At 42.1% G+C, this 21053-nt stretch overlaps 1 protein-coding gene across 1 annotated transcript in view; it reads right to left on the reverse strand.

Moving 5' to 3' along the window:
* Nucleotides 1-74: 74 nt before the first annotated feature.
* COPG2 (COPI coat complex subunit gamma 2) overlaps nt 75-21053 on the reverse strand; it is a 31428-nt gene continuing 10449 nt past the window's right edge. Inside the window, exons 10-24 of the mRNA XM_033058578.1 lie at nt 19321-19454; nt 18215-18282; nt 17618-17806; nt 15386-15481; nt 14060-14303; nt 11916-11991; nt 11166-11269; nt 9230-9355; nt 8665-8727; nt 7799-7938; nt 7503-7674; nt 5011-5108; nt 2892-3030; nt 2691-2789; nt 75-466 (exon numbers count right to left, since the gene is read on the reverse strand). Of these exons, the coding sequence (XP_032914469.1) occupies nt 336-466; nt 2691-2789; nt 2892-3030; nt 5011-5108; nt 7503-7674; nt 7799-7938; nt 8665-8727; nt 9230-9355; nt 11166-11269; nt 11916-11991; nt 14060-14303; nt 15386-15481; nt 17618-17806; nt 18215-18282; nt 19321-19454 (1879 nt within the window). The 3' untranslated portion in view covers nt 75-335. The remainder of the gene's footprint in view (nt 467-2690; nt 2790-2891; nt 3031-5010; nt 5109-7502; nt 7675-7798; nt 7939-8664; nt 8728-9229; nt 9356-11165; nt 11270-11915; nt 11992-14059; nt 14304-15385; nt 15482-17617; nt 17807-18214; nt 18283-19320; nt 19455-21053) is intronic.

Raw genomic sequence — 21053 nt, forward strand, 5'->3', positions numbered from 1 at the left:
CTGGGCTATTTTTTCTGTACTGGAGCAGACAGAACAACAAAAAAAAAATTCTATTTTATTAACAGTGATTCATATGAATTCCACCACTTGAACCAGTGTTTATTTTCTGTTAATAAAAAGCAATTTTGACAAAAAATCTGATTCTGTTTCCTCCCAGCTTGAGATGCCATAAGTTAGGTGGGAATGGGTGACAACGAGGGAATGGCTCAGCCACTAATGCAACATCATACAAAAGATTTTTTTTTTCCCAAACTGAGGGATAAAAACTACATGCAGAGAAGGAAAAAAAAAAAGAAAAATAAAGAGGGATTGCAGGAAGGGCAGTGCTGGAAGTGTCAGCCCACAGAAGCCAGGATGACATCGACCGACGTCTCGTCCTTGCTCCTGACTGTCACCTGCATGGTCACACCGTCCCCAAGTGCCAGCCTGGACCTGACCAGCACGTCACAGCCACCTCTGTACACACCTGGGACAAAGCAACAGGCACAGGTCACTCTGGAGAGGCTCAGGGATGCAGCTCAGGTTGAGTTTTTGGTCACAACCCCATGGAATTCTCCAGGCTGCAAAGCTGGGAAAGGCCCTGGGGGTGCTGGGACAGCAGCTGGATGTGAATCCAGATGTGCCCAGGATGGCACCTGGATTTTAGCAGGAATGGAGTGGCCAGCAGGGTTAGGGAAGTGACTGTGCCCTGTGCTGGGATTTGGGGTCAGTTCTGAGCTCCTCAGCTCAGGAAGGACCTGGAGGGGATGGAGAGTGGCCAGGGAATGGAGCTGGGAAGGGGCTGGGAAGGGGCTCAGCCTGGAGAAAAGGAGCAAAGGCCCTGAGGGACACCCTGGAACCCTGGGGACAGCCCTGGAGGGGCTGGAGTGTGTCCAGGGCAGGGAACAGAGCTGGGAAGGGGCTGGGAGCCAGGAAAAGCTGAGGGAGCTGGGAAGGGTTTGGAGAACCAGGAAAAGCTGAGGGAGATGGAAAGGGGCTCAGCCTGGAGAAAAGGAGGCTCAGGGAGGACCTTCTGGGATCACTGAGGGGGATTTGGGATCTGCTCCAGGCACAGGGACAGGAGCAGAGGGATCCAGCCCTGATCCAGGACTGAGGGCAGCTCAGGTTTAGTTTTTGGTCACAACCCCATGGAATTCTCCAGGCTGCAAAGCTGGGAAAGGCCCTGGGGGTGCTGGGACAGCAGCTGGATGTGAATCCAGATGTGCCCAGGATGGCACCTGGATTTTAGCAGGAATGGAGTGGCCAGCAGGGTTAGGGAAGTGACTGTGCCCTGTGCTGGGATTTGGGGTCAGTTCTGAGCTCCTCAGCTCAGGAAGGACCTGCAGGGGATGGAGAGTGGTCAGGGAATGGAGCTGGGAAGGGGCTGGAGGGGCTGGGAAGGGGCTCAGCCTGGAGAAAAGGAGGCTCAGGGGGGTCCTGGTGGCTCTGCACAAGTCCCTGAAGAAGAATTTGGGATTTTGGTGCCAGCCTGGTGCTGCACAAAGGGGAAATGTGGGAATGAATTCCTTAAAAACAGGGAATGAAGAATTTGGGATTGTCCCAGCTCATCCTGGGGTTGCACAAGGGGCAAAAGTGGGAAGGAATTCCATGGAATCAGGGAATGAAGAAGAATTTGGGATTTTGGTGCCAGCCTGGTGCTGCACAAAGGGCAAAAGTGGGAATGAATTCCATGGAAATTGGGGAATGAGGAAGAATTTGGGGAATTTGGGATTTTGGTCCCAGCTTGGCCTGGGGCTGCACAAAAGGGAAAAGTGGGAATGAATTCCATGAAAATCAAGGAATGAGGAATTTGGGATTGTCCCAGCTCATCCTGGAGTTGCACAAGGGGGAAAAGTGGGAAGGAATTCCATGAAAATCAGGGAATGAAGAATTTGGGATTTTGGTGCTGCACAAAAAAAAAAATCAATTGGCAATAAAATCATGGAATCCTGGTCTCTACATCAGGCAGGGCAGGACAATTCCAGCCCTTTTCCACCTTCCCAGATTTCATCCTGTGCCTGCACATTCCTTGGAATCAGGGGATCAGCTTTGGGCTTGGGAGTGGAGCTGGGGAACCTGGAAAAGCTGAGGGAGCTGGGAAAGGGTTTGGAGAACAAGGAAAAGCTGAGGGAGCTGGGAAAGGTTTGGAGAACCAGGAAAAGCTGGTTCAGCAACAGAAACTCGAGGAGCAGACACTGCCAGGATCACCCTGCTGCCATGAGCTCAGCAAGGGATTTCATGATGCAATTTCTGCTCTGCAAGCTCTCAAATCAGAGATTCTCCACCAGTGCCACAGGTGGAATTCCCCCATCCCAAGAGCTCGGCCTGAGCACATCCAAGGCAGAGCTCTCCAAGTTAGGACCAGCTGCATTCAACACACCAGGTCACTCCAGAGAAAAAAAACCAAACCAACTCTTTCTACAGAGAAAAAACTCCCAAAATAACAGCAGGATCTGCTAAACTATTTATCTTCATTTAGAAAAATCTACAGAGAAAAAAATCCCAAAATAACAGCAGGATCTCCTAAACTATTTATCTTCATTTAGAAAAATCTCCCAAAATAACAGCAGGATCTCCTAAACTATCTTAATTTAGAAAAATCTACGGAGAAAAAACTCCCAAAATTATTTAGGATTTCCTAAACTATTTCTCTTCATTTAGAAAAATGTGTGTGGAAAGGAAACATGAAATCCAGCAGCAGGAACACTTACCTGCCAAGTAGAGGGTGTGAGAGTTTTTGTTTTCTGGCACTTTGTCTGACCTCTCACAGGGCTGCATGCCCAGGAACTTGATGATGTTATTGACAGCTTCTGCATTCAGAGATTGAAAAAGAAAATTATTCAATGATTTATTAGACTGAATAAATCCCCAGCATGGCAGGTGGGTGATCAGGAAATGAGGGATTAGCTCACCATCCAGGGTTTTGATGGAACTGAGTGCAAAGGTTTCTTCTTTCTCAAAATCATCTCCCACCTCTTCCCAGGCAGCTGCAAAGTTGGGCTTTAAAACCTTCTGGAGATGATCAGACACTGTCACCTCCAAATCTTCCAGCTGGGAGAAAAAAAGAAAAAAAAATTGGAAATTTTCAGGCCAGTTATGAGATGATCCTTACATTGAAAGGGAAAAAGAGCCCACAGCAACCAAGACAATGTTTGGTTTTATTTCCAGGAGAACCATTTGGAACTCCTCTATTTATGGTGTCATTTGTAAACCTTGAAAATATTTACACAAAATATCTGTGAGATTAAAGGAGAGCAGAAAATGAGGCCATCACTGGATGGGTCACAGCCCTTTGCAGCCCCTGCTGAGCTTCCATGGAGAGATTTCCTGAGAATCCATGGGGAGATTTCCTGAGAATCCATGGGGAGATTTCCTGAGAATCCATGGGGAGATCTCCTCACAATCCATGGAGACATTTCCTGAGAATCCATGGAGACATTTCCTCAGGATCCATGGAGACATTTCCTCAGTATCCATGGAGAGATCTCCTCAGGATCCATGGAGACATTTCCTCAGGATCCATGGAGACATTTCCTGAGACTCCATGGAGAGATTTCCTCAGCATCCATGGAGACATTTCCTCAGCATCCATGGAGACATTTCCTCACAATCCATGGAGAGATCTCCTCAAGATCCATGAAGAGATTTCCTCACGATCCATGGAGAGATTTCCTCACGATCCATGGAGACATTTCCTCACGATCCATGGAGACATTTCCTCAGAATCCATGGAGAGACTTCCTGAGAATCCATGGAGACATTTCCTGAGAATCCATGGAGACATTTCCTGAGAATCCATGGAGACATTTCCTGAGAATCCATGGAGACATTTCCTGAGAATCCATGGAGAGATCTCCTCACAATCCATGGAGACATTTCCTCACAATCCATGGAGACATTTCCTGAGAATCCATGGAGACATTTCCTGAGAATCCATGGAGACATCTCCTCACAATCCATGGAGACATTTCCTCACAGTCCATGGAGACATTTCCTCACGATCCATGGAGACATTTCCTCACGATCCATGGAGACATTTCCCCAGCATCCATGGAGACATTTCCTCACAATCCATGGAGACATCTCCTCACAATCCATGGAGACATTTCCTCACAGTCCATGGAGACATTTCCTCACGATCCATGGAGACATTTCCCCAGCATCCATGGAGAGATCTCCTCACAATCCATGGAGACATCTCCTCACAGTCCATGGAGAGATTTCCTCAGAGTCCATGGAGAGATTTCCTCAGGATCCATGGAGACATTTCCTGAGAATCCATGGAGAGATTTCCTCACGATCCATGGAGACATTTCCTCACAATCCATGGAGACATTTCCTCACAATCCATGGAGACATTTCCTCACAATCCATGGAGACATTTCCTGAGAATCCATGGAGACATTTCCTCACAATCCATGGAGACATCTCCTCAGCATCCATGGAATCCCAGCATGGTTTGGGTTGGAAGGATCTTTAAGATAATTCAGTTCCAACCCTCCCAACATCCCAGGGGCTCCAACCTGGCTTTAGAAATTCCAGGGATCCAGGGATTCTCTGGCAATTCCAGGAATTCCTTCCCCAATCTCCCCTTTCCCCATTCCCTGTGTCCTGTCCCTTGTCCCCAGTCCCTCTCCAGCTCTCCCTGGAATGTTCTGGAAGCTCTCCCTGCATCCTTCCCTTCTCCAGGATAACATTCCCAGCTCTCCCAGCCTGGCTACAGAAGGAATCTTTATTTCTTCCTGAATTCTGACTGCATCCCCATCATTAACCACACAATTCCCAAATATTCCAATGTTTAGGGTGCAAATCTGAAAACAGAAATTAGAAATTATTTCTTCCTTCCCTCCTCTCTGTCCTTACAAATTCAATTCCACAGGACATTAAAACTTTGGACAGAAATGCAAATTTTGTGGAAGGATCTAAAAATGAAATTTTGGTGTTTCAGGCAGATTGATTTCAGGATTGACCCAATGGCCACATTTATCCCAAATTAATGATAAGGGAATAGGGAATAAATCCTGGACTCACCACATACTCATCCTCATAGCCATCCTCTTCTGGCACCCCCGTGCTGGGGTCACAGTCCCTCACCAGGAACTTCATGGTGCAGCTGAAGCTACAAGTGACTGGGAAAAGACAAAAATCCTGGATCACTGGGGAAGAATCCCAAAAAAAAAGCTGGAATATCCATCAGGTTTATCCCAAATGTGGCTGGGATATATTTAATAATATCATTTTTCCTTTGATTTTGAAATAAAAAGCAAAGGAGGAGCTCAGAAAAAATCACTAATTGCAAATGCTGCCATGAAATTCAGCAGTAGACATCAGGAAAAAAATCCACAAGGATTTCTGATAAATGGAATATGATCCAAACTCACAGTTCAGCAAATTCAGATTAGTTCTAATCTTCCCTGATATTAAAATCACTTAAAAATCCACTCCACTGATAAGTCACATTAAATATCTGCAAACTCAGTGGTGTTTAAGTGAGACAAAAAAACAGAAAGGGAAGTTTCATGTCCAAGAAAATCTCCTTCCTATATTTTATAAGTTTCTGATTCTCTAAAGAGATGAAAAATTTAATTAGTCCATTAAATAAACCCTCCAATTAGGAATATTTTTATTTTATTTGCATTTTTGTTTCACTGTTCTTGAACACTAAACATCCATGCTTTTAAATGTGCTCATTTCTTTGATTCCAGGCAATAAATCCAAATTTCAATCACCTGCATGTTCTGCAATTCTCTCTAACACCCATTTATAAAAATGGGGATTCCTAAAAAAAATGGGGATTTCCTTAAAAATGGAAATTTCCTTAAAAATGGAAATTTCCTTAAAAATGGAAATTTCCTTAAAAATGGAAATTTCCTTAAAAATGGAAATTTCCTTAAAAATGGAAATTTCCTTAAAAATGGAAATTTCCTTAAAAATGGAAATTTCCTTAAAAATGGAAATTTCCTTAAAAATGGAAATTTCCTTAAAAATGGAAATTTCCTTAAAAATGGAAATTTCCTTAAAAATGGAAATTTCCTTAAAAATGGAAATTTCCTTAAAAATGGAAATTTCCTTAAAAATGGAAATTTCCTTAAAAATGGAAATTTCCTTAAAAATGGAAATTTCCTTAAAAATGGAAATTTCCTTAAAAATGGAAATTTCCTTAAAAATGGAAATTTCCTTAAAAATGGAAATTTCCTTAAAAATGGAAATTTCCTTAAAAATGGAAATTTCCTTAAAAATGGAAATTTCCTTAAAAATGGAAATTTCCTTAAAAATGGAAATTTCCTTAAAAATGGAAATTTCCTTAAAAATGGAAATTTCCTTAAAAATGGAGATTCCCTAAAATGGGGATCCCTAAAAATGGAGATTCCCTAAAAAATGGAGATTTCCTAAAAAATGGGGATTTCCTAAAAAATGGGGATTCCTAAAAAATGGGGATTTCCTAAAAATGGGGATTCCTAAAAAATGGGGATTCCTAAAAAATGGGGATTTCCTAAAAATGGAGATTCCCTAAAAATGGAAATTTCCTAAAAATGGAGATTCCCTAAAAGTGGAAATTCCCTAAAAAGGGAAATTCCCTAAAAAGGGAAATTCCCTAAAAATGGAGATTCCCTAAAAATGGAGATTCCCTAAAAAATGGAGATTCCCTAAAAAATGGAGATTCCCTAAAAAATGGAGATTCCTAAAAATGGGCATTCCTAAAAAATGGGGATTCCCAAAAATGGAGATTTCCTAAAAATGGAGATTTCCTAAAAGTGGGGATTTCCTAAAAATGGAGATTCCTAAAAATGGAGATTCCTAAAAAATGGAGATTCCTAAAAAATGGAGATTCCTAAAAAATGGAGATTCCCTAAAAATGGAGATTTCCAAAAATGAGGATTCCTAAAAATGGGGATTTCCTAAAAATGGGGATTCCTAAAAAATGGGCATTCCTAAAAAATGGGCATTCCTAAAAAATGGGCATTCCTAAAAAATGGGGATTCCTAAAAAAATGGGGATTCCTAAAAAATGGGGATTTCCTAAAAATGGGGATTCCTAAAAAATGGGCATTCCTAAAAAATGGGCATTCCTAAAAAAATGGGGATTCCTAAAAAATGGGGATTTCCTAAAAATGGAGATTCCCCAAAAATGGGGATTCCCCAAAAATGGGGATTCCCTAAAATGGGGATTCCCTAAAATGGGGATTCCCTAAAAATGGAGATTCCCTAAAAAAGGGGATTTCCTAAAAAGGAGGATTTCCTAAAAATAGGCATTCCTAAAAATGGAGATTTCCTAAAAATGGGGATTTCCAAAAATGAGGATTCCTAAAAATGGGGGATTCCTAAAAATGGAGATTTCCTAAAAATGGAGATCTCTAAAAATGGAGATTTCTAAAAATCACTAATAAAAATTATTTTGCTATAAACCAGCACTTGTGACACAGAAAATAAACACCCAAGGATGTGAGGATGAACCAAACCCCACACACCCAACTCTTAGCTCTCCCCAAAACTTTGATTTGATGGAATTTTGGGATTTCTCACCTGCAGTGGGATCATCCTGGGGGATCCTGACCAGGGTGTAGCACATGCCAGGCTGGTTGTAGGCCAGGCTGGGAGCTGGGATGCAGCAAATCACATCATAAGCATCAGAGGGCTCCATCTGCACTGTCACCCTCTCCAGGAGCTGATCATTCAAGGTGTTGGTGCAATCAAACTGCAGCAGCAAACAGGGAAAAGGATTTGGAAACCTTCCCTCACCCAGAGGTTTTTTGCTAAAATCCTCCAAGCATGCAGCAAATTTCTTCTGTCAAAAGGGAAAAAGGGGGGGATTCTCTCACCTGGAAAACAATGTGGTTTGGGAAGATGTGTTTGATGCAGCAAACAAAATATTCTGTCTCTGCTTCTGTGAGCTGCACTGGCTCTGAGGACTTGAACAAAGGACCCAGGCCCTTAAATTCTGGGATGGCTGCCAGTTGTTCTGGGCAGGGAGGAAAAGGAGATCAGCAGGGACAGGTTGTGATGCTGCCATCACCCCAAACACTTCAGAGAATCCCAGAAGGGTTTGGATTAAGGATAATTCAGTTCCACACCCTGGACACTTCCCACTGTCCCAGGGGCTCCAGCCTGGCCTTGGACACTCCAGGGATTCTCTGGCAATTCCAGGAATTCCTTCCCCATTCCCTGTGTCCTGTCCCTTGTCCCCAGTCCCTCTCCAGCTCTCCTGGAGCCCCTCCAGGCCCTGGAATGTTCTGGAAGCTCTCCCTGCATCCTTCCCTTCTCCAGCCTGGCAATTCCCAGCTCTCCAGAACCTGACATTGGATCCATCTCCTCTCCAAGGAATTGATGCATCCAGGGCCTTCCCTTGCAATCTCAGCAAACCATCAAGGCTCTCCCTTCCCTGGGCCTCTCTTTTCTATCCCCACTTTCCATCCCAATCCCTCTGCATGGATTCTGAGTGTCCTGAATCCCACAATCCTGGCCTGCCTTGCCTGGCCAGGGAGCTCCAAGCTCATGGCAGGGACACCTCCCAGCATCCCAGGCTGCTCCAATCCTTCCTTGGCCACTGCAGGGATCCAGGGATTCTCTGGCAATTCCAGCAATTCCTTCCCCAATCTCCCCTTTCCCCATTCCCTGGGTCCTGTCCCTTGTCCCCAGTCCCTCTCCAGCTCTCCTGGAATTCTGGGCAGTCCCTGATCTCTCCTACCTTGAAATATATCCTGGCGTGAAGGAGCCACCTTCTCAGGTTTGGGGGTCACCAGGGCAATCTCTGTGGAGAGAAAAAAAAAAAAAACAAAACAAAGATTTGGTGCTCTGTCTCAACTAAGCCATGCCTGAGGTTTAAATGCCTTTAAATCTCCACTAAATATTCCTTAAATATTCCTTACATTGTGCTCTCTATATGTTTCACACATTCTGCTCCAAACATTGCCAGCCTGGCTCTTCCCACACTGAAATTTATTTTTTTTAATTAAAAGTAGAGGAAATAAGTCTGAGTTATGAGGAATAAACCACACCTTAGTCCTGAAGAGCCAGGAAAAAAAATAAGAAAGGAGAAGGGAGACAAAAAAACAACCCAAAGCTGGCTGTGCTAAGTGAAAATGCTCAAAAATTGTGCAAGGACATGGCAGAAAGCCAGAGAAGTGACTGAGAGCTCCTGGAATGGCCTTTTCCCAAGGGCTGGGGACCAATAAATTGTGATTTGAACAGACTTGTCCCTGTTATGAGATGAGAACAAGGCTCTGAGCCCCTGCCATGAGCCTGGCTGTTACCTGCTTTCTGCTCAAAGATGGGGGCTGTAGCCAGGGGAACTGTTTTCATGTCAAAAGGTTTCTCTGAAGGCTCCAGTGTGTATTGGTGCAGAGCTTTCTCCATGCCAGGAACAGAGACTGTCAGCCCTGCACAGGGGAAAGCAGAAAAATTCAATTTTAAGAGCTGGAGGCATTGCTGATACACAAAACACAGAACAAGTAAAATAGGAAAAAAAGCTGCTCTGAAGATAACAATCCAAACAGTTCACTCCCAAGAATCTTACATGGATTAATTAATCCTCTGCTCAGGTGAGGTTTCAATCACAGACATAAAATGCTTTTATAACCAACCCCCATCATTGTTTCAGATTGGAAAAGATGGAGCAAAAAATTCAAATTTGTGTCAATTGAAGGAGGAGTCAATGAGAAATGCCCAGCTCATACTCCTGATTTTCCATTTTCCAGATTTACACTGGCTGGAATTCCCAGATTTAGAATGTTTAAATTCCCAGATTCAGACTGTCCAGAATTCCCAGATTCAGACTGTCCAGAATTCCCAGACTGTTTAAATTCCCAGATTCAGACTGTTTAAATTCCCAGATTTACACTGTCTAGAATTCCCAGATTCAGACTGCCCAGAATTCCCAGATTCAGACTGTTAAAATTTCCAGATTCAGACTGTTTAAATTCCCAGACTGTTTAAATTCCCAGACTCAGACTGTCCAGAATTCCCAGATTTAGACTGTCTGGAATTCCCAGATTCAGACTGCCCAGAATTCCCAAACTGTTAAAATTTCCAGATTCAGACTGTCCAGAATTCCCAGATTTAGACTGTTTAAATTCCCAGATTCAGACTGCCTAGAATTCCCAGATTCAGACTGTTTAAATTCCCAGATTTAGACTGTCTGGAATTTCCAGATTTAGACTGTTTCAATTCCCAGATATAGACTGACTAGAATTCCCAGGTTCAGACTGCCCAGAATTCCCAGATTCAGACTGTTTAAATTCCCAGACATAGACTGACTAGAATTCCCAGATTCAGACTGCTTAAATTCCCAGATTCAGACAGTCTGGAATTCCCAGATTTAAGACTGTCCAGGATTCCCAGATTCAGACTGTTTGAATTCCCAGATTCAGACTGTTTAAATTCCCAGACTGTTTAAATTCCCAGATTCAGACCGTCCAGAATTCCCAGATTCAGACTGTCCAGAATTCCCAAATCTAGACTGTTTAAATTCCCAGATTTAGACTGCCTAGAACTCCCAGATTCAGACTGTCCAGAATTCCCAGATCCAGACTGTTTAAATTCCCAGATCCAGACTGTCCAGAATTCCCAGATTCAGACTGCCTAGAATTCCCAGATTTAGAGTATACAGAATTCCCAGATTCAGACTGTTAAAATTTCCAGATTTAGACTGCCTAGAATTCCCAGATTCAGACTGTTTAAATTCCCAGATTTAGACTGTTTAAATTCCCAGATTCACACTGGCTAGAATTCCCATATTCAGACTGTTTAAATTCCCAGATGCAGACTGTTTAAATTCCCAGATTTAAGACTATCCAGAATTCCCACATTTAGACTGTCCAGAATTCCCAGATTCAGACTGTTTAAATTCCCAGATTTAGACTGTCTGGAATTCCCAGATTCAGACTATCCGGAATTCCCAGATTCAGACTGTTTAAATTCCCAGACTGTCCAGAACTCCCAGATCCAGACTGTTTAAATTCCCATATTCAGACTGCCTAGAATTCCCAGATTTAACTGTCCAGAATCCCCAGATCCAGACTGTTTAAATTCCCAGAGCAGCTGTGGCTGCCCCTGGATCCCTGCGAGTGTCCCAGCCCAGCTTTAAATCACTAAATCTTCCACTCTCAGCACAAGCACTTTGCATGGACGTGCCAAGGCCAGCAAAGCCATGAGAATGAAGAGCTCAGAGTGCTTTCCTCTCTCACTGACCATTAAAAATGTAGGCAGCATTCAGGGCCAGCTGTCTCTGCTGCAGCACATTCAGGTAGAACGTCGCCCTGTCCCGCACCTCGTCGTCGCTGTCCATCATGCACCTTTTTGGGGACAAAAGGACAAGGTCAGCCAGCATCAGAAATAGCTAAAAATGGCACTGACCCAACTGCAGTGACAGTCAGAGATGTTCAAATTGTGCAGAAATGTGTTTGCACAAAGGGGAGTTGGTTTAATTTCAATGAAATCATTCGCATGTCTTAACAAGAAACGTGAACACCCAACTCTGGGAACACAAATGTTATTTATGAGTCACCTGCACAGGAATTTTCTTGCTCCAAGGGGTGTTAAAATGTTCACAGGGGGCAGATATTGATAGGACAAGGGGGAACAGCTTTAATCAAAAAGAAATTCTGTCTGTGAGGATGGGGAGATCCAAGGTTGGATGGGGCTTGGAGCAACCTGGGACAGTGGAAGGAGCTTCTGTCATGGCAGGGGTGGCACTGGATGAGCTTTTCCAGCCTAAAGCAGTCACTGACTCAGTGATTTCTCATCCCTGAGCAATGTTCTCAGCCCAAATTACCATCACAAGTCTCCATGAGTAATCCCATCCCTCACTTCCTTGTGATCCTTCCTTCCATGCAGGAAAGGTGGGAGAAGTTTTTCCCCACTCCCCAAACTGGGATTGACAACTTTAGGGTGGTGTGAGCTGGAATCAGAATTTGCAGGGGATCACATTTCCCCACTCACCTCTGCAGCAGCACCAGGATGCTGGGGAGCAGATTCTCATTCTGTGCCCCAAACTTTGCCAAAGCACTGACAGCAGCTGCAGAGAGAACAGGGAGTGTCAGAGGAGTCCAAGCTCTGCACAAACACATTCTCACAGCCCTCAATTCTCAATTTACACCATAAACCTCTCAGTGATATGGAAAGATTGAATTATTCCTGGAAATAGTTTTGTGATCAAGGCTCTGAAAATCTCTTCTGAGGGAATTCTCCATCAGGTATTTGCTGGAGTTCTGTGGAATATTCCAGTTGCCATTTGCAGCAGCTCCCACTGCAGATAAATCTGTTTTCCACACAAAAATCCAGGTGGATCAGGGCCAGGTTACAGCAACCACTTGGGGTTAACTCTCCAAAATAATCAAATTTCAGCTCGGAGAAAATCCCCACTCACAAAGAAGAGGAAGCAGTTTGAGGAAGTACAGACTTGTGACAATGACATTAAACAGGGAAGTCACAGTGTCCCCTCCTCCTGTGTTACACCTTGAATTCCAGCAGGCTCCAGAACAATCTGATTTATGTTCTGAAGCAGGAGGTCAAGATGATCTGAGGATAAAAAAAAAACTCAAGATAAAACCACATCCACAGCTCTGCACAGGGACTGGGAAAGAACCACTCCAAATCCAGTTTCAGTCTGATGCCATTTTGGTTTTGCCTTTACTTTGAATTTTTTTTTAATTGTGTGAATATACATTTATACCTCTATGGTTTATTATATTAGAGGCTATTTTTTTTTTTAGTAATTTTTCTCTAAGTAAAAAGACAAAACAATTCTAGAATACAAAACTCCAATGCTTTTTTGGTTTTTCCTGGGAACCAAAGTTAGTAACAACTCTTTGAAATACATTCTTAAGAACAAAACACAAAGAGAAAACTCCAGATAAAAAAACTTGACCTGGTGGAAAATTCCATCACCATTTGTCCTCTGTCTTAGTTTGCAATGCAAGATGTGACCAGTTCTGGAATCCAACATCTCCCTCTTCTTTTTAAATTCTGAATATTGTGTTAGCTTTGCTAATTTTTGGGTGGATATATTGAAGCAGATAAGATATAAATATTATAATTATTAGGATGATAAATTGTATATATATATGTATTTTATAATGGTGTGAGATTTAGTTAATTAAATAGATTATTTACCTATAATTTTTTTTTTAAAGTGTGGATTTTATTATCAGGTGGGGCAGTAATCCTGATCTCTGTGGGATATCTCCTGTTAATGGGTCATCTGTCAGGGTTTGGGCTTTGTTTCTTTGTAATTCTGTATTTCTATTTTAATTTCCCTAGTACAGAACTGTTATTCCTATTCCCATATCTTTGCCTGAGAGCCCCTTGATTTCAAAATTATAATAATTTGGAGGGAGGGGGTTTACATTCTCCATTTCTCTGTCTTACAAAACAAGACATCCTCTTAATTGGTGCTTTTAATCAATTCTACTCATTTCTAAAAAACCTTTAAAATATACTCACCCCTGTACATATATATACATACACACCCTGTGAGTAATCTTTTGTAGTCTACTACAAAACTTCCCCTGAAAACCTCCAAATAAAAACCTGCTCTTACATGACCTAAAATAATCTCAGATTTCATTTCCTTTTTGAGAAAAAATGCAAGGAGGCAGAATTGCAAGTCTGGAGCTGCACTTGACAGTGTAGAGTTAAAATCTTTCTAGAATCATCAAAACAGATTCAGGGGGTGGAAAGGAAGGTTGGGTTTGGTAGGGCTGGGAAAGGGAACCAATGTTGAGCTTTGTCTTTATTGGATCATGTGAAACTGCACCTGTGGAATCATCATGTGATAAATAATATGATTGTTAAATGTGATCATTGTTTGGTAAATTGAATATATTACTGTTTAATCATGATAAGAATTATGAGAAAGGATGTTTGGGGATCTGATGAAAATCACAGGAATATCCATGTTTGGATAAAATCAATGTACAGAATAGAACAATATGGGTTTAATAATTATTCTACAGTTACAGGGTATAAAAACCTGTCCCTTGGAACCCATGTGGAGTCAGATTTGGGTTTGTACCCCAATTCCCAGAGCTCTACAATAAAAACACCTGCACACAATCATCCTGTGATGGTGTTTCCACACTCACCAGCCCTCACAGCCTCGTTCTCCAGCACCACCCTGTTGAAGATGAAGCGGATGTACTTGGAGGGGGACGGGGTCCTGGGGCCCTCCTTGCCCAGCAGGTGCAGGATTTTGGTGGCCAGCACAGTGTGCTCACAGTCCTCAATGAACTCACACAGGTGAGCCAAGCCTGACTCTTTGCTCTCAGGGTTCTCCTCGATGATGCTGATGATGCAGTCCACAATGGCTCTCTTGTACTCAAAGCCACCCTGGAGAAGGGAAATTGGGGACAGTGAGGCTCTGATTGGAGCTCCCTCATGGAGAAAACAACCATGGGGGGTAAAAAAAAAAAGGGGAATTCCCAGCACTCTGAGCATCCTCAGCTCCAATGATGCCTTAAGATTTCAGCTTTTATATTTTTCAAATCCTGTACTGCTTTAGGATTTTACTTTGTGGTCACACAGAACAATCCCTCTAGGCCTGAAATTCAAGGACACCCAACAGCTTCAGCCCCTGAAAATACAAACAAAAGTGACTTAGAGGGGGAGCAAATTGACTTCATTAATGACTTCAAAATACTTCATTACCTGAAGCTGTAATTGGAGGATTAACCCCTGATATGTAAATGGACCAAGCTTATAATTGTCTGAAAAACTTGTGACTGTTACCCATCTAGGGTGGCAGGATTCTGGTGTGATGCCTTCAGTTTTAGCTTTTGTATTTTCCACATTCTGCACTGCATTGGTGTATAACTCTGAATTTCATAGAAATTTTAGCAAGTTCACCTCACAGCTCAGTCACACAAAACAATCCTTTTCCATCCCTACAACCAAGGACTGTTACAGCTTTGGGTATAAAAAGTGTAATTTATACAAAAATTATAAATAACAGCAAATAGAGGAGAGCAGTCTGGTGGGATGGGACTGCAGAACCTGGAACTGGACAATTAACCCCAAAATGGAAATGAACCAAAACTTATAAAAGTGTGAAAATTTGTGACATCTTGAGTGTAACCTCTGCCAGGCTCTTGTGCTGCCCAAGGTGAATCCTTTGAAGGCCTTTTAATAAATATCCACTTTTTTCTCTTAATTTTGTCTAACCTCTGTTCCAGGAAGCCTCTCAAGGCATCAGGAGGGTGCCTTGAATAAATATCCACTTTTTTCTTTTAATTTTGTTTAGTCTCTGTTGCAGGCAGCCACTCCAGGGCATCACTAATTCCTGAGCACTTTGCACAGCTCTGACCCACCAGGTTTTGCAACCCCCCATTTTTCTGACAGGAAAAACCTTTCCCATCACCAAGCAGTTCCAAATATGACAAAAAATGGCTCTTCAGAGTGAGTGTGACACGTACATCATCCCTGAGCATGTTGGAGAGGAAGGTCATCATCACGCTGTGCTTCCGAGGGTACTTCTGGCACAGGGCACTGATGGCCTGCACCACCACAACCTGCAGAGAACACACAAAAAGTGTTTATTTCTCTAGGAAAAAAAAGCAGTTTTCTATCTCAGGTTGTCACCTTGACTGGTTAAATTCATGTACAGTAATTTCACCATTATAAGCTGCACCATTTTGACTAAAATTTTGGTCCAAACCCAAAATGTGGCTTATAATCAGGTGTGGTTTATATATGGACAAAGAAGGAAAAGTTGCTGTTTTAGTTTGGAGGACAGGTGTGTGCTGAGAAAGGCAGGAGCTTCTCTTTGAAATGGAGAATGGAAACCCCCTCCCTCCAAATTACTGTAATTTTGAAATCAAGGGGCTCTCAGGCAAAGATATGGGAATAGGAATAACAGTTCTTTACTAGGGAAATTAAAATAGAAATACAGCACTACAAAGAACAAACCCCAAACCCTGACACAGTCAGAGTACAGCCTGACACCCGTCAGGCAGGGTGTTGGCAGCAGTCCCATCCCATGGTGGCTGCATCCTCCTGCAGTGACAGATGTGGCTCAGTTGGAGCAGTGCTCCTGTACAAGGTGCAGTTTCCCTCTAAAGCTCCAGTGGGGATGTGGAGAAATCCGGTTTTCCTCTGGAGTCCAGTGGAGAAAGGGGCTCCCTTAGTGTCCCAAACCCTCTGTTTTTATCTTGGTAAGAAATGTTGGGCTCTTCCCCCTGGCTGGAGCAACTCCCAATGGGATGCAGTAATTTTATCAGTGCCACAGTGGGACTCAATGGCCATGAGCAGAAAATGACTGGCTGGAGGAAGGATGGGTTGTGAAAAGATAAAGAACACTGCCCCAGCTGGTTTATAAACCATGGCCATGAACAGGAGATATCCCATGAGATAAAGAACACTGCCCCAGCTGGTTTATAAACCATGGCCATGAACAGGAGATATCCCATGAGATAAAGAACACTGCCCCAGTTGGTTTATAAACCATGGCCATGAACAGGAGATATCCCATGAGATAAAGAACACTGCCCCAGCTGGTTTATAAACCATGGCCATGAACAGGAGATATCCCATGAGATAAAGAACACTGCCCCAGCTGGTTTATAAACCATGGCCATGAACAGGAGATATCCCATGAGATAAAGAACACTGCCCCAGCTGGTTTATAAACCATGGCCATGAACAGGAGATATCCCATGAGATAAAGAACACTGCCCCAGCTGGTTTATAAACCATGGCCATGAACAGGAGATATCCCATGAGATAAAGAACACTGCCCCAGCTGGTTTATAAACCATGGCCATGAACAGGAGATATCCCATGAGATAAAGAACACTGCCCCAGCTGGTTTATAAACCATGGCCATGAACAGGAGATATCCCATGAGATAAAGAACACTGCCCCAGCTGGTTTCAATGGATGCCCATTAGCAGAATATCTCCCACAGAGATCAGGATCACTGCCCCACCCTCAACAGATGGTGACAGAACAGATACCTTTGATCACACTCTGTATTGTAAAGTGTGGTTTATAATTGTGAAATCACTGTACAAGGATAAAAAGTCAGGGGTGGATACTCAGGATGGAATAGCTTTGTGTCAGGGTGCTGCAAGGCCTGGCAATGCTAAAAAAAAATTCAATGAAAAAAGATTTAGGATGGAATGTGGTAACTCAAAGGTCTCTCCTCCTTCCTTCCTTCTTTCCAGGCATGACCATGATCCAATTTTAACTTGTCACTCTTTAAAACTCTTTGCAATTTTAAACTGATCTAATAATTATTTTTGTCATAAAAACAAGAACTAAAGACACTTTAAGCAGATTGATTTTACAGAGCTGTGCTCCTCATGGTACAACTGAAACAATTCATTACCAGTTTAGTCACTATAAAACTTAGAAATTAGGCAAAAATTTATAATTAACAGTTTCCTAACTATGCATCAAGAAAAGAACACTTAAAATCCTTCCTCTGTAAAACACCCAGAAGGAAATACAGGATATTACACAGGAGCCAGCAATCCACCAAATGATATTTTTTCCTCTCTTGGAGTGGTGGGAGGAAAGCACACAGGATACTTAAGCTGGAAAACACCTTCTGAACTTTACCCTGCCAGCATTGACAAACAGGAAAAGCTCCATAAAAAAAATGAAAAATGGGAGAAAAAGCTGCAGGAAAGAGCAGAGGCCTCCACCTTAAACTCATCTGAGATTTCTGACACGAAGGAGGAGATCTGTTTCATGAGCCTGTCCACGCTGCTCTCGCTGCCTGTCTTCAGCAGAGTGGTGATGGCCAGGGTGGCAATGCTCCTGTTGGAGTCTGTGATGAGGTTTTCCAGGTCCAGGTTGCAGGCAGTGACTGCAGATGGATGTTTCATGGCTACCTGCAAGGAACAGAATTCCAAAATTATGTGGGAGCATCCTGCAGTTCAAAGCATTGGATGCAGTCAGAGCTCAGGGGTTTTGCTTGCAGTGTTTTAAATAAATTTTAAGTTGTGGGTTTGACAGTCAAAATTTTGCTGCAGTTCTGAAATCAGAACATTTCCTTCATGTGGATTTTGTGATTTTAAATATCCACAGATCATCAAACTACAGCTGTTACATCCCCATGGTCCAGAAATGAGCAACTGAATGCAGGAAAGATTTCTGTCCCATGGAAAAGCCAATGGAATAATTCCAAATAAATTCATCATGAGGGAAGTGCTCTGTTTGAGCTAACACATCACTAGGCACTGCTGGCTGGCTCTGATCTCAGAAAATCAAGATTTTTTTGGAGGTTTTGAAGCACTCACTTTATTGAGGGTCCGGACGGCTGCGTAGCGCAGGACAGGTTTGGGAGAACTGCAGAAAAGCTGCAACACTGGGGGAAAAAAAAAACAAAAATCAACCAAAAAAATCAACCAAAAAAATCAACCAAAAAAATCAACCAAAAAAATCAACCAAAAAAATCAACCAAAAAAATCAACCAAAAAAATCAACCAAAAAAATCAACCAAAAAAATCAACCAAAAAAATCAACCAAAAAAATCAACCAAAAAAATCAACCAAAAAAATCAACCAAAAAAATCAACCAAAAAAATCAACCAAAAAAATCAACCAAAAAAATCAACCAAAAAAATCAACCAAAAAAATCAACCAAAAAAATCAACCAAAAAAATCAACCAAAAAAATCAACCAAAAAAATCAACCAAAAAAATCAACCAAAAAAATCAACCAAAAAAATCAACCAAAAAAATCAACCAAAAAAATCAACCAAAAAAATTCAACCAAAAAAATCAACCAAAAAAAATCAACCAAAAAAAATCAACCAAAAAATCAAAGATATGGGCTCTTTCAAAGAAAGGGAATAAAGTCTAATAAATCTCCACTCAACTACACACTGCTAAATATTCATGCAGCTCTGTGCATAATTTTCACACAGGTTAGAAAGAAAACTTCTGGTTTTTTTATCCATGACCAAGAAGAGGAGATTGGCACAATTGTCTCTACATTCCAGTTCTATATCCAGGTGGAGGAGAGTTTTCCCAGGTTTTTTGGTGGTTGTTTCATCCTTAGGAATGTCCAAGGTCAGGTTGGACAAGGTTTGGAGCACCCTGGGATAGTGGGAATCCTTCCCCATGGAACTGGATGATTTTTAAGGTCATTTCCAAAAAAATTATTCCAGAATTCCCTCCCATCCCAAATTTCTGCAGCTGCATAAAGACAAGCACCTCTACTGCAATTTATCTAAACCTCTGGCTGAAAAAGGGATCTCATCCAAAAGCTTTTAAATTTAGAGTTAAAGATCTTTGAACCCCAAGTTATCAGAAAATTCAGGGTTTGGGGGTTCTAATTCTGCTGGATTTTCTCTGCATTTCTTTATTTCAGCTGTTCCAGGGGTCCAAAGGGCTGTGACCAACCTGACACAGCAGGTGCCAGCTCCCTGGCAGTGCAGTTGGGCAGGTGGATGATGGCAGAGGCAGCCTCATAAATCACCATCTCGTGTTTGTTCCTCAGGCAGCTCTCAATGAAGTCAAACAGGGGACTGTCATGGCTAAAAACACAAAAAACATCAAATCCAAGATTTTCATGGCTAAAAACACAGAATCCCAGGATCTTTTAGCTTGGAAAGACCCTTCAAGATCAAGTCCAAGAATTTCATGGCTGCAAACACAACCCCAGGATTTTAGGTTGGAAAAACCCCTAAGTTCAAATCCAAGATTTTTATGGTTACAAACCAAACAGTTCCAGGATTTCAAGTTGGAAAAACCCCTTAAGATCAAATCCAAGATTTCAAGGCTACAAACACAGAATCCCAGGATATTTTAGCTTGGAAAAACCCTTCAAGATCCAAGTCCAAGACTTTCATGGCCACAAACACAACAATCCCAGGATTTTAGATTGGAAAAACCCCTTTAAATTCAAATCCAAGACCTTCATGGCCACAAACACAACAACCCCAGGATTTTAGATTGCAAAAACCCTTTAAGGCCAAGTCCAAGACTTTCATGGTTACAAATAAAACAGCCCCAGGATTTTAGGCTGGAAAAATCCTAAATTCAAATCCAAGACTTTCATGGCTACAAACACAGAATTCCAGGATCTATTCGGTTGGAAAAAACCCCTTTAGACAGAGTCCAAGATTTTTATGGCTGCAACCACAACAATTCCAGGATTTTAGGCAGGAAAAAACCCCTTAAGTTCAAGTCCAAGACTTTCATGGTTACAAACACAACAATCCCAGGATCTTTTAGCTTGGAAAAACCCCTTAAGATCAAATCCAAGACCTTCATGGCTACAAATAAAAACATCTCAGAACCTTTTAGGCAGGAAAAACCCTTTAAGTGCAAATCCAAGACTTTCATGGCCACAAACACAACAACACAACAATCCCAGGATTTTAGATTGGAAAAACCCTTTAAGATCAAATCCAAGATTTTTATGGCCACAAACACAACAACCCCAGGATTTTAGATTGGAAAAACCCCTTAAGGTCAAGTCCAGTATTTTCATGGCTAAAAACACAGAATCCCAGGATCTTTTAGCTTGGAAAAACCACTTCACATCAAGTCCAGGAATTTCATGGCCACAAACACAGCAATCCAAAGATCTTTTAGCTTGGAAAAATCCCTGGAGATCAAATCCAAGACATTCATGGCTGCAGACACAACAATTCCAGGATTTTAGGCAGGAAAAACCCTTCAAGACCAAGTCCAAGACTTTCATGGTTACAAATACAACAACCTCAGAACCTTTTAGGCAGGAAAAACCCTTTAAGTTCAAATCCAAGATTTTCATGGACACAAGCAAAGAATCCCAGGATCTTTCAGCTTGGAAAAACCCCTTAAATTCAAATCCAAGACTTTCATGGCTACAAACACAACAACCCCAGGATTTTAGCTTGGAAAAACCCCTTAAGATCAAGTCCAGTATTTTCAAGGCTAAGAACACAGAATCCCAGGATCTTTTAGTTTGGAAAAACCCTTTAAGATCAAGTCCAAGAGTTTCATGGCTACAAATAAAAAAATCTCAGAACCTTTTAGGCAGGAAAAACCCTTTAAGTTCAAGATTTTTATGTCTACAAACACAACAACCCAAGAATCTTTTAGCTTGGAAAAACCCCTTAAGATGAAGTCCAGGAATTTCATGGCCA

This window comes from Catharus ustulatus, chromosome 4, assembly GCF_009819885.2.
Source record: "Catharus ustulatus isolate bCatUst1 chromosome 4, bCatUst1.pri.v2, whole genome shotgun sequence".
NCBI lineage: Eukaryota > Metazoa > Chordata > Aves > Passeriformes > Turdidae > Catharus > Catharus ustulatus.